This window comes from Sceloporus undulatus, chromosome 4, assembly GCF_019175285.1.
Source record: "Sceloporus undulatus isolate JIND9_A2432 ecotype Alabama chromosome 4, SceUnd_v1.1, whole genome shotgun sequence".
Lineage (NCBI taxonomy): Eukaryota > Metazoa > Chordata > Lepidosauria > Squamata > Phrynosomatidae > Sceloporus > Sceloporus undulatus.
In genome coordinates this window covers 69,344,683-69,358,567 of record NC_056525.1, presented here as the reverse complement: position 1 = coordinate 69,358,567, position 13,885 = coordinate 69,344,683, and the positions used below count along the sequence as shown (strand labels likewise).

At 39.6% G+C, this 13,885-nt stretch overlaps 1 protein-coding gene across 1 annotated transcript in view; it reads right to left on the bottom strand.

Moving 5' to 3' along the window:
* The window catches only part of CPNE5 (copine 5), a 199,411-nt gene that overhangs the window by 25,449 nt on the left and 160,077 nt on the right, over positions 1–13,885 (bottom strand). The window contains exons 13-14 of the mRNA XM_042462760.1: positions 6,264–6,317; positions 4,396–4,457 (exon numbers count right to left, since the gene is read on the bottom strand). Coding sequence (XP_042318694.1) covers positions 4,396–4,457; positions 6,264–6,317 — 116 coding nt within the window. The remainder of the gene's footprint in view (positions 1–4,395; positions 4,458–6,263; positions 6,318–13,885) is intronic.

Sequence of the window (13,885 nt, the reverse complement as noted above, 5' to 3'; positions counted from 1 at the left end):
GAGAAGACATTTTTTGGCTCACTAAAATATTATGAGAGAAAATGAATTGAATCTGTTATCTGGAAAAGAGGTAACAGTTATCAAGAGAAAGGAAAGTCATGCTATATGCTATATCCAAGGGGGATAGTGGAGACAGATGCTTCTAGTGTCAGTAATGAGGCGAATCCAGGTTTTTACTTGAACTTTAAGGGAGCTATCCAAAGGGCTAAGGCTTATTCCTCCCCCTCCAAATAGGTTCAGTGCCTTGGATAACTGCTCTAAAGTTTGGATTGAAACCCAGAGCAGATTTACTGCTCCACTGACATCAGATCCACCAACCTCCACTGGGGAGACTCCAAGACCCAGTTTGCTGTTGAATCAGCCCAAAAAATCCCTGCAACCTGAATGTTTTTTAATCCAATCAAAATCTTGTCCTTTTAGGATTTCATCTGACAAGTTTATAATGGGCAAACAACAACTTGATTGCTGTTGTTAAGTGTTCCAAATGAACTTGTATTGATTTCCACAGTCTGTCACCTCACAGGAGTAGCAAATTGAACTCTGATGGATTCTTTTTGCGAATGGCCACTGTTGCACTATTGCCACAGCTTGGGAAAGTTTTCTTTTTTGGACTACAGTTCCTAGGAAATGTCCTAGCCAGCATGACCATTGGCTATGCTCACTGGGGGATTTGCTGAGTTGTAGTCCAAAAAGAAACTTTCCTAAATTTTGGCTTCTGCAGAATGAGAATATGGAGCTTACATGACCTAGGCATAGCTGCCATGTAAATTGTGGCAATACATGTTTATCCATATTAGGAAGTTTTGCCCAGTCACCAGTTTCTAAATAACAACCAGTGTTCTGGAAATCATCATACTTTATATCAGGGGTAGGCAACCCTTTTGAGCCGGGGGCCGGGTTGCTGTCCCTCAGACAACTGGCGGGCCGAAGCCAAAAAATAAATAATTAAAAATTTTTTTTTTAAAAAAATTAAATAAATAAATAAACCAGGACAAATGTAGGACAAAATTTTCAAATGCAGGGCACTTTTTACATAAAAAATGGAGGACACGTGAAAAAAATTGCTGATTTTTTAAAAAATGTTAACATAAATGCATGTTTCTGAGGCTTCTATAGACAATTGCCCCACCATGCCCCTTGTGCGAGACGCCAAAGGCCCCGGTGGCAATCGGCGGCAGGACCAGGCTGGGGCCGGTCCCAAGGCCTCGCTGGGCCGCATCCGGCCCGCGGGCCGCAGGTTGCCTACCCCTGCTTTATATACTAACAGCCACCTCAATTTTCTGAGTGCCTTTTCATATGTAACCTAAACAGCACCATCTGTTTAAATGGGGGTGGTATCTCTGGAATGCCAAGGTTTGCTGAGATATGTGTGTGTGTGTGCCTTCAAGTCAGCTGTTGACTTCTGGTGATCCCATAATTTCATAGGAATCCTTCCCAAAAAAATCAAAACCTTAGAAAAGAACCCCAAAGATCCACTCCTATCTTGACAGCTAAATTGAGACTGAACTTGCTCAGTGGTCACAGGATGCTGACTAACTGCTGAAGGAGCCAGAACACAGACTGGAGGGGAAAGCAAGCAAGAAAAGAGTATCTTGAATAGAAGTCCTCTATGATTCAACATTTTGTTGTAAATCCTGTTTGTATTCTCCAACTCTATTTGCTTTGAATATTGGCTTCAGCAATGGATTATGTCTGGGACAGATATACCTCAGAAAGTAGCTTTCAGGACTGAGAAAGTGATTTGCATTTTTCTTTGTTCTTTTTGAATGAATATTGACTTTCAGAATCTGTTTCTCACCCCTCCAGTGACAAAGATTCTCTTTGGCTGCAGTAAAGCTTTCCCCTGTGAGATGACTACAGAAAATAGTGCTGATATAACCTCTCTTAATCTACATCATTCTTCATGGGGATCATGGGGATCATGCCTTGTACCCTTCATTAAGTTATATCCTAAATATTTTCCCCAGGATGTTCTTTTTAATTGTATGAAGGCTCCAGCCTTTGTTCTACTGGATCAGATCCAGAATGGCACTTAGCAAAGATCTACTTGCATTGGAGGAAGGGAGGGGAGAGGTAACTTTCCAAGTCCTCCTTCAGCATGCAACTTTCAGCATGCAACCTCTGTGACTCTCAAAAAGCTGCTCTGCAGGGTTGGGTAACCCTCTGGAACAACATGAGAAGCCATGCAAGAGAAAATAGGGAAATTATCTGCTTGCCCCCTTCCTTTAGCATGGAGCTTTCACTGGAATAAAGAGCTTTCTCTAACTCCATTCAAAGCATGACCAGTCTGTATCAAACCCCCCCCCCCCAAAAAAAAGGTAGGTGATACAAGAGTAGACAACCTCTTTGAACTCAAGGGCCAAATTTAATTTAGAGAGGTTTTGGGAGCCACATCCCAGAGATGGGGAGGGCCAAAGGCAAGAGGATGAGAGAGAAATGAAAACTGCTAGCATATTCCACCTTACAGCTCTTTCTGCCAATCACAATCTGCCTTAAGAAAGACACTTCAGCCTTTTAAGATAGGGAAAATGTGTTCAAAACCTGGCAAATGATGAAATAGTAGTGTCATGGAAATGAGGGTGTGGGGATTTGGGAACTCCCAGAAGGCTGGATTTGGACCCCAGGATTACTGGATTTCACCCAAAGGCTCCTGACTGGCATAATTTCAAGTACAAGTAGGTATTCTTTCCTTTTGTGTACATGTGTGTTGTTAACTACTTAACATCCTTGTTCATAGTAGAGTGGATTCAAAATTATTCATACTTCAAGTAGGCTCACTGAAATCAACAGGGGTTACATTAGTCATGATCCCATTGATTTCAATGAGTGAGGGTATGGCTAATGGTGGGTCCAATCAAATCATTTTCCCAAGAACTTGAGTTTTATTTTTGATGTACTTTTTTTTTTTTTTTTTTTTTGCTTCCTAAACAATTATTTTCCTTAAGAGGAAACAACCTGATCACAATTCTGTGTGTGACCTTTGGGTCCTTGGGAATTAACACATTTTCTTTCTCGTGATCCTTTAAACACTATCTGTCAGCTAAGAGTCTTAGCCTCAGATGGTATAAGTAATATGCACAGCTCTGTCAGCAAACAAGCATGTGATACTACTGATAATCATTATGGTACTGTAAACTGCATACTTTCCTGAGTCACCAGAATTTTCAACCTCCTCCCATCTGCCTGGCTCACTGAACATTTTGATCCTTCTTCATGAATCTTGAAAATGCCAGGGAATGAGAGTTCACATGCATACAGAGATAGATAGATAGATAGATAGATAGATAGATAGATAGATAGATCTTGACGAATATGGAGACAGTATACAACCCTGTTGCACAAGGAAATGGATCATACAGTGGATCAGAGAATAAGTGTGGTGCAAATCTATGGCAGCTGTAGTTTCCATATCAATTGGGTAGTGAATAATAATGATAATGATGATGACCATCATCATAATATAATTATCCATCAGAATCCTATATCACCATTTACTTAATGTAACTTTATATATACTTAGCTAATTGTAAAGAGGTGTATCAGGATACCAGCAAGAGTGGAATTAAACTATTCACAATATTAAAACAATCTAAACATAGATTTAAAAAGATAAAAAAATAACAGTTCTATTTAAAATATACTGCATTCTCTCAAAATTCTGCTCTTTAAAAACCTTCTGTTTTAAAAAGCTCTCAATAAAAAGGCATTTGCTTGCCAACTAAAGGACAGCAAAGAGGGGGACATTCTGGCCTCCCTAGGAAAGGAGTTCCAGAGTCTAGGGGTAGACCTGTCTCATATCCAAACCAAACTTGCCTATGAAGGTGGTGGGACTGAGAGAAAGGCCACTCCTCAGGATTTCAGGGGCAGGGCAGGCTCATATGGGAGATATGGTCCACCAGACAGCATGGACATAAGCCACATATAAGAATCCTGTTCACATCCTCAGGCTGAGCAAATTCACTTCAGGTTTTAGCCTGAACTTTTAAAAAAAGCTATCCAAGAAAAAACTACATCTCAAGGTGGCTTACAACAATAAAATGTCAAACAATATACAACAAAACTATATATTTATCAAACCACTATCATAATAAAACAGAGTTAACATAAGGAACTAAAAATCCCAACAAGCAACGAAAGAGGAAGTCCATAATATTAAAAACAAGGCAATGAAAAATAAAGGGAGCATCAACATACTTATAGGCAGGCCATTTTCTCAACAGAAGGCTTAAGTAACAACCTGAACATCCACCAGGGTCAAAGAGCACCCTGATGCTATGGGACTGATACTTTGGGGGTGGGGGCTGTATCCCTAAATTAAAATAACAAAGTCCAGCTACCAACCAACAGTACTTCTGTTCTGTTATTACGTTTCAGTGCTTTCGACAGTCTACTTACCCTCCCTTGATGTAGTCTAGAAACGTGTGTTCTGATTCTGTAGCAAATGAGAGCAATGTCACCTTGAAAATTAAGAAACAGAGGTAGCATTACACAGGAAACACTGAGGCAGCTATTAATGATGCAGGTGAATATCCATTTACTTTCTATTATGACTTGTAAATAAACCTATGCCTGCTTTTGATTAAAATGAGGCTGGAATGCAGCATTAGACTGACTTAGTGTGTACACACATTATGCAACTATGGCACTTTGATCCCACTTTAACTGGCATGGTTCCATCCCATGGAATTCTGGGATTTGTAGTTTAAGGAGATACTTCAAATTCTCTGCCAGAGCACTCTGGTGCTGTAGTTCAAAGGAATACACTAGATAATTGCAAGTATCTTATGGAATTACAAATCCCAGAATTTCATAGGATGGAATTATTACTCCTTCTCCTACTACTCCTGATCAGAATTCACTAATTCACCAGTTCACCTGAATTCACTAAGGCAGTTACAAATGTGTAATATAGAGGTATGTCTTCATGACTGATTTGTATTTATGAGCCCTATGTATTCATTAGTTTAGGGAATATGTATGGACTGTGCAAATGCCCCAGTCCTCATTTACTGAAAGCAAGAGGGGTCAGTTCTCCTGTTAAGGAAGCAGCTGGCTGATATATCCACCATCCCTTCCTGAAAGCAATCTCTGGTGTTTCGGCCTGTTACAGACTGCCAAAATAAAGCTGCTTCGGGTCTCTTTGGAGGTATGCTGTTTAAATGACGCATGGGTCCTAAGAGTCTGGAGGTCACGCCAAAGCCACACTCCATTCCTAAGCACTGGAGTGCAGCTTTGGTGCAGCTTCCGGATTCTTAGGATGCATGCATCATTTAAACAGCATACCTCCAAAGAGACCCGAAGCAGCTTTATTTTGGCAGTCTGTAACAGGCCTTACTGTCATATCAGGATTGCTCACAAGAGGGATGGAAACATTTGTCAGCTGTCTTCTGTTTGACAGAGGAACTGATCCCTGTTACTCACAGTGGCTGCCGCCTGGTAAGTGAGGATTGAAGGGTTGGACTGGGAGACACCACTTAACTGGTAGTTATGTAGCTAAGTAGGTGATACACAATCATCACCATTTTCACATCCCACCTTTTCACCAAGACTGGGACTCAAGGCAGCTTGCAGATTAAAATGATCACAATGTAATTAAAGACATATAAAAAGTTGTTAAATATCAAGCATTAAAGTAGAATTAGGCATAAAAATAGAATTCAATCATGGCAGCTGAAGTGGCATCAAACTGCTATAATTGTGTAATGTGAATACACCTTAGAATGTATATGTAGCTTTTAGTTATTGAAGTTTGGTGCCAGTTTGATGGCAACGACTTAGTTCTATGAAGTTAATGAATTCTGAGTTTGTACTCTAGTAAATAATTTTGAATTCTCTGCTGGAGTTCAGAACCAGAACTCTTAAGCAGAGAATTCCAACTACCTTACTGAACTATAAATCCTAGTAGCCATGGCAGAAAAAGTGGCATTAAAGCATTCTAACTATGTAGCACAGATATACTCTGAATTCCCACACTGATTTTTAGCCTACATTTGTGTAACATAATACTCACTATGTCTTGAGTAATGGGGCAAAAGATCACACATTATTATTCAGGGCTCAGTTTCCATTCATGTATATAATTGTCTTCCTGGTGTTGCGTTTAAAAATTAAATAAGTCTTAATCAGTCAACAAATAAATAAATGACCCAAACTACTGAGATAGTAATTATTAAAACCACTGGAGAAATTATTTCTCTGCTCATGTTCAGCTTTACAGTTTTTTTAAAACAATGTAAAGCAAGAGTTAAAATAAGGTTACTCACTGTTCCAGAATTAATGTACTTCTTTTTCTTCATTTTCTTCTTGGGGTTCACTACCTGAGTAAGAAAAATAGGAGGAAAAAAGCAAGTGAAGATGATCCAAAAGACTGAGGAAGACGTCTGTGATGTTGTGTAAAGATCACAGTAGGAGCACTGGCATTGATATTTGAATTTAAGCTAGATAGAAACATGGTTGTAACTTTTGATGTGCAGATGTACAGTCTGTCTTTCTGGGTTCTATGAGGCCAAGCAGAATTGACTATTGCAAACACTATTTCACTTTAAATCTCAAAATGTCTAACAGATACATAGTCTAATTCCTGAAAAGATTTTTATTTTTTCAGAGTTGCGACCATCAGCTGAAAAATCACTGGAAAACCTAATTCCAGACACGTGTTCCAAATACACGTTTCCATGTTTCAAGGTTTATAAACGACATTGGAGGCAATTGGTTTCAATTCCTGACATAATTCACAGTTCTCAATGATATTTATTATTCAGATCTACAAGACCTGCAGACTATATCTCAGATATTGTTTAAAGAGCTTGAGTTCCAGATGGATTTGTCCAGATCCTATGATACTCACATGGCTGCAAATGCCTAGAAATGACAATATGTACCTCATGTAAGGTGGGACTGATATTCAATGGGACTGATTCACATCACATTGGTCCTGATGTGCATCTCATTGGTCTCAATGAGCATCACATCAGTCCCAATGAGCATCAGACACCAATGTGCATTGGGACACTTGCCAGTATCCCATTATGCCTCTTCACAATCCTGTAACTGGGTTTCTTAGTGCTGCTGGTACTTAGCTAGTTATACACAAAGCTACATTCATCAGTCTAAGAAATTCCTCTTCTTTTATTATGCTTAAGTACTAAACATGATTGTGAATATATGTGTAAAACTAAGCTTGTAAATTACTTTTTGGAGTATAACTTCCAAAATCCTTGAATCATCTTGGCCCTTGGCCATTTAGATTTTCTTGACAATGAATTTGTGTTGTTTGGGTATAAAACTTTAACTTTTAGCATGGAATACACCACCCTCATCTAGTATATAACAGATTGTTGTGTTGCACATGGACAAAATGTCCTCATGGCCCATTTTGTATACCAAATTGAGGTACTGCAGATCATCAAACTATTAGGCTCTTAAGACTGTAGGATGCTCTGTTGCGAGACCAAGAATCCAAATTATGTAGATATTACTTTCTATTCCAGATTTGAGACATCCCCTGAGATATAATAGATGCAAATTCAAACATCAAATAGGAAGTTATTTGGCCATAGTAATAAACCTTTGAAACTCCAAGACAAATATTCTATGTGTTATCATATTGTAAACAACCACAGCATGTGTACAAATCATCTTCCATAAAAGAGAGCTGAAATACTATGATAATCGTCTGCCCTGGTGTGTCGTCAGAAAAGGGAAACAACATTTCTATATTAAGTCTGATGACAACTACTAAGTTCTAAATGAACCATCCTGGGGTAGCTCATTCAATAGAAATGCTTCCCTATAGTTAGCACAGAGTACAAACATAATGATAGGAAAATTATCTCTGCATATTTGCTATTTCAGAAGCGTGAAAGGCGACAAAATACAACAGGAAAACAGATTGTGTTCCAAGTCTCCTTTATGCATGTGTGATTGCATGATGATGAGTGTGTGTATATTGTGGCAGACAGGAAAACAGTATCTGAACAAATCAGCCCCCTTACCTGGCTCCATATTTTTCTCTCTGAGGGGTGGACACAATCTAACAGGACAAGCTCTAACATTAAGTTGAGTGAGGTAACCATGTCAGGAGGCAGATGCTGGGGAAGGGACAATAGTAGCAGCCTCCCAGCTGTCCCTCACAGCTATACAGAGGTCCCATTGCAAGGGGAGAAGAGATGTGGAAGCTGCATAACAGGGACGTAGCTAGGATTTTGGGAAGGGGGGAGGGTCCAGACTGCCACCATTATAATGGGGCTTGAGTGCGGCGGTGCAGCAGCACACACCATTCATTTTTCTAATGGAAGGGGGGGGTCCGGACCCCAAGACCCCCCCCCTGGCTACGTCCCTGTGCATAATCTGTCTTGGGTCCCATCTGCTGCCTCAGGTGTGGTAAGGATTATCAGTGTAAAAATATGATTCAGTTGTCAGTCTGGTCAACTTCTGGGAGAAGTTCCCATCTTGATCCTAATGCAGCAAATTTCCTGAGCTGGCTCTGCAGTCTAAGGCCTCATTCCCACTATGATTTAAAGCGAATTGCTGATTGAGTTATATGAGCGTCATTCCCATTTGAAACTGATTCCAATCCTACTGTGATTGGCTTCAATAGTGATGAAGTGAGGCAAACACAAAAAATCCCAGCTCTTTTCTGACACTAGTTTTTTGATGGTTCTTTTGAAAAGAATTGATTCCGAAGCGTGTTCAGCAAGTGGGAATGACGGATCTGAATCATATCATTCTGGAGGGGAGGGACTAATGGCAGAGGGGTGTATACCATCTCTTCTCAGTTTTTTGTGGGTTTTTCGGGCTATGTGGCCATGTTCTAGCAGAGTTTTTTCTGACGTTTTGCCAGCATCTGTGGCTGGCTCATAGTGAGGCAAGTGAGACATGGTGCTAGACTAGAGTGCTGAGGACACCATGGATGGCCAAAAAGACCATCAAATGGATCCCAGAACAGATTAATCCTGAACTGTTCTTGGAAATCAAGATGACTAAACTGAGGCCAACATACTTTGGACACATCATAAGAAGGCATGACTCACTAGAAAAGATAATAATACTTGATAAGGGAGAAGGCAGTAGAAAGAGAAGAAGGCCACATGCCAGATGGATAGATGAAATTAAGGAGGCCACAGCCCTGAGTCTGTGGGACCTGGGCAGAGAGACTGAGGACAAGGGGTCTTGGGGGTGTCTCATTCATGGGGTCACCATGAGTTGAGGTCAGCTCAAAGGCAGGTAACAACAACATCAAACTGCTGGAATATGCTCTTCCTTCCACCTTTCTGAGACTGAAATTCAAACCACAGGCTGACAAAAGTTTTCCAACCCAGTAGGACACCGTTCTCCTTATATTCGAAATGAGAAATGGTTTTTGCCATCCTATCATGTTGCAGCAGTTCCCTTTTGTGTCTCTTTAAAGCCTCATTTCCTCTCCTGATTATGGTAAATTGACAGAATCCCATTTCCAGGCAGTGATATAACTTTTACTTCAGTCTGTAGAATCCCATTTCTACAGGAAACTGGATTTCCTGCTCACTCCTCTCTTGCATGATAGATTCTGATAAGGTCTTGAGAATTCATCCAGAACAAAAAGCTCTACTGATTTAGGGAGAAAACCTTCCCATGCACAATAAGCTCGCTTCCTCACTCTTTACAACATGCTCCCATCTTTTCCTGCCAAGTAGAAAAGCAAAGTTCCAAGAATGGAGCTGCTGGGATCTGATTGTGTCTAACTCAGGTCAGTCATTTTAGAAGTTGGCCTAGAACTGTCACATTGGATAATACTAAAGCAGAGCTGCTGCACCTAACACATGCGGAGTGCAAAAAATGTTAGGTAACGGGAAGAAGCACAGGCATTGAAGCAATGGTGTATATGTGTGTGTGTGTGTGTTGATGCTGCTGCAGCAATTTGTTTTTTAGTTCTACATGGGCTTTGCCATCTGCTCATGAGGTCAGATTCTTGGCTTGAATAGAGAGTCTAAAGTGCAATTGATGCAAATCCCTGTTCTCACTAGTATCAAATGCAATCTGGGGGGGAAAAAGAATGCTCTGCAGTTAAAAAGGGAGAAAATATTAATTGAAAAATTTAAAGATACTCATTGCATTATTAGAGGAAGAACTCAGTATGACCTTTTTTAAGAAACTTGTTTGTGTCCCTAATTGAAAACGACGACGACAATATGTCTTCAGATCTTCACATATCTACTATACAGGAATCCATTTGCAAAGGTAATCTAACAAAAGACAGACACACAAATATAGCAATTAATCCAAATCTCTGATAGGATCTAATCCACGAATGCACAGAATTGTATAGTCACATTTTAATTTTACTTAATTTTGCCTTTTTTAATTTATGGAGTTTTTCACACAGCCAAAAAATCCAACCTTGCCCAGTTTCAGGGACGTAGCTAGGATTTTAGGAAGGGGATGAGGGTCCAGACTAACTGTCACCATTATAATGGGGCTTGGGTGTGGCAGCGCAGCAGCACACACCATTCATTTTCCTAATAGAAGGGGGAGTCTGGACCCCAAGAACCCTCCCCCAGCTACGTCTCTGCCAGTTTGAACCCTCTTCCAGGATGCAGCCATACATTATCACTTGCATTTTGCTGCCTATGCTGCCTCCTGCCTAAAACCCGGCTAGAATCCAAGCTCAGCTGGCTGATTTGCAAAGTAGGGAAGCTCATGACTTTGCAAACTGGCCAGCTGACCATGGCTTCTAGACCATGGTTTTGGGTGGGTTTTAGGTGGGAGGCAGTATCAGCAGCAAAATGCAAATGATAATATCCGTCTGCATCCCAGAATAAGATTCAAACTGGACAAGGTAAGTTAGATTTTTTAGCTGTGTGAAAAACTCCTATGTTTGTGATATACATTGTCAGAGGTTTTTAATGAGTATTTGTGTAAATAGAAAAGTTTAGCTTGCCATATAAAGAGAAAAAAATTAAAATTAAATTTAAAAATCCTTACTCTAATGCAAAACCCATGATTTTTTTTGCTGTTTGAATCACATGATCACCAAACAGCAGAGTTAATAGCTTGAGTAAAACAAGCCCAGTGTAGAGACACAATCAGAAGGCAACTAGAAACAGGGTTATGGAAATCACTTTGCAAAAATGTAAGACAGCAAAGGAGGATTTAGCTATAAATTAGCTACAAAAGCATGGGCCAAAGAAACACAAATAATCTAAAAAGAAAAGGCTGATCTGTCTATTAGTTTTGCTATTTTTTAACTCTCCTCAGCTGCCCACTACCATTAGTTAGAAAACTGATGTACACATACAATCATTCTGTCTTAAATAATGTCAAAATGAATTTTTTTTTTACAGTTACTGGTTTTTGAATATTGAACTGACTGTGAGTGGGCGCAGACTTCCTCAGCCTGTCCCCATCTCCAGCTGTAAGAAAAACTTTGCACAAGCATCCTTTCTAAAGCTTTTTATGAATTTCTTTCTCTAGAGTAGTCTTGCTCCAAGCAGGTACCCTACAGACAACATCCATAATCTACATACCTTGTTGTGGACAGTGGGAGTTGTCATAATCTCATAACCTACACACTTCTCTGTGGATAATAGGAATTGCTCCAGCACATCTGGCAGCAAGATAGAAAAGATTTGTCTAGGTTACATAAAGAATTCCACGTTAGTTTTGATTTTTCCTGGGACCCTTTGACATTACACAATTATAGTGCTATATTTTTCACTTTTAAATGCCATGGATACATCCTGTGGAATCCTGGGATTTGCATAGGATGGAGCCATGGCAGTTAAAATAAAATATAGCACTATAATTGTGTTGTGTGCACAATTTAGGAAAGGGCATTTAGTATTCTCAGCCAGAGAACCCTTGTTGTTACAAGCTGGGCACATTTCAGTTGGCAATTCCTCAGCCTATTTATATAACATCAAAAAGGGCATACAATCTGATAAAACCTACAGATTGTAAAATATAGAGCCAAAACATTTGTGTTAGTTTCTGCCTACCTCTGTGTTAAAATGCCGGGGGGGGGGGGGGGGGAAAAGCTTTTTTAAATTCTCAGTTTGGGAAGGTTGCCAGATTAAATTCTAAATTTGGAAAGATTGCCATAAACCAGAAAGATTGGCTGGAGGCAATCCTGAGAGTTGGTCAGTAGATGACATCTCATGAACAGATAGTGTGAAGAATTCTAAAAGCATAGTGTGCATTAGACAAGGATCTCTAATATACCAAACATAAAGATAAGATCTAAGCTTCTGATTGGATAATCAGTGATGCATGAGTGACAGGAGACAAAAAAAGCGCTAAGTCAGAGCCACAAAAAAATGAAGCTGCTTTTTAGCATGCTTCTGATGGAAGAGAGATCAATGAAGGTATCTTCCAGATAGGCTGTTCTGGATAGCTCTGACCTGTTGTCCTATGAAGTTGATTTGTGTTGATATTGGTAAGATGGACATCTAGGTTATACTGAGAATGAATGTGTACTTATGCAGTTACAACTGATATATAACAAATATAGACTAATATAAAATGCTTTTACATGCAGTATGGAATGGAATGATGCCTCATGTGTAATATTATGGAATGGATGTGGAACGATCGTGTAGCACCTTTGAGACTAACTGAAAGAACTTGGCAGCATGAGCTTTCATAGAATTAAGCCTACCTCCTCAGATACATTTGGTGAATTATGGAATGGAATGAAGGTGAAGTGCCCAGACATTGCTATTTCTGTGTTTCTTTCTGAGGAGGGAGGGAGAGAGAGAGAGAGAGAGAGAGAGAGAGACAGAGAGAGAGAGAGAGAGAGAGTATGTATATATATATTCCTATCTATAAGAATATGCATAATAAATAGCCTAAAAGAGTAATAAAAGAGGCTATTCATTCTCATGTAAGTATCCTAGAACACCAAGACCTGAAAATGTTTGAGTGGAGTGTTGATGTTAACCTGGCCGGTATGTTTTAACCAAAATCATAAACAAGGTGACCAGAGGTTGATAAAGGTAACCCCCAGACAGAATCCAGAATTAGCTGACAAGTAGCAAGGACCCTCAACCCCTCATTATAATAGACAGGATTAGGGAACCATGCCTGTTTCAATCATGCCTTCCCAAACTAAAAGTCCAAGATTCCCTAGGATGGTGCCTTGACAGTTAAAGTAAAATCACAGTGCTATAATTGTGTAGTTTCAACTGGGCAGCAAAAATTATCTACCTGTTCTCACTCTGGGTTTCTAGTTTCTGCTTCCTGCCCAACTATTATTTAAGACTAGACAGTGGCAACATTGGTCCAAATCACAATGCAGAAATAATCCAGTTTGAGACCACTGTAATTGCCCTGACTCAGTGCTAGGGAATCCTGGGAAAGATTAACTTTCCCAAGCTCTGTTTAAGTTTCATCAATGACACTAACGTTTTAGTGTTCTTGAGAGAATCAGCAAGAAGCAGATAGGAAATTCATGATTAGATATAATATACTTGTTTCCAAAAAGTCTTTAATAAAATGCTAAAGCCAAAGACATTTGAGTAAAGTCAGCAGTTATAAGTGAAAGTTATAAGTGAAAGAATTATTTTGAGGATCAGCAACCAGTTAAAGAACCAAACGGAGGGAATAAAACATAAAACATAAAATTTTCACAGTGAAGGGAAGTAAACAATAGGTTTCCTCTCTGAAGGATCTGTATGAGGAGTGATGCTGTTTAAGTTATTCATAAATGATCTGAAATCAGAGGGTATGTTGCCAGGCTTGCAGAAGATGATAAATTATTTAGGATGGTAAAAGTGCAAGTGAGTGTGAAGAAATCCAAAACAATCTCTTCAAACTCAGTGACTCAGCAGCAAAGACATTTCTATGTAAATAAGTATAAAGCATACACATTAGGGGGGAAATTATCTTAGTCACACACATGTGTGCACGT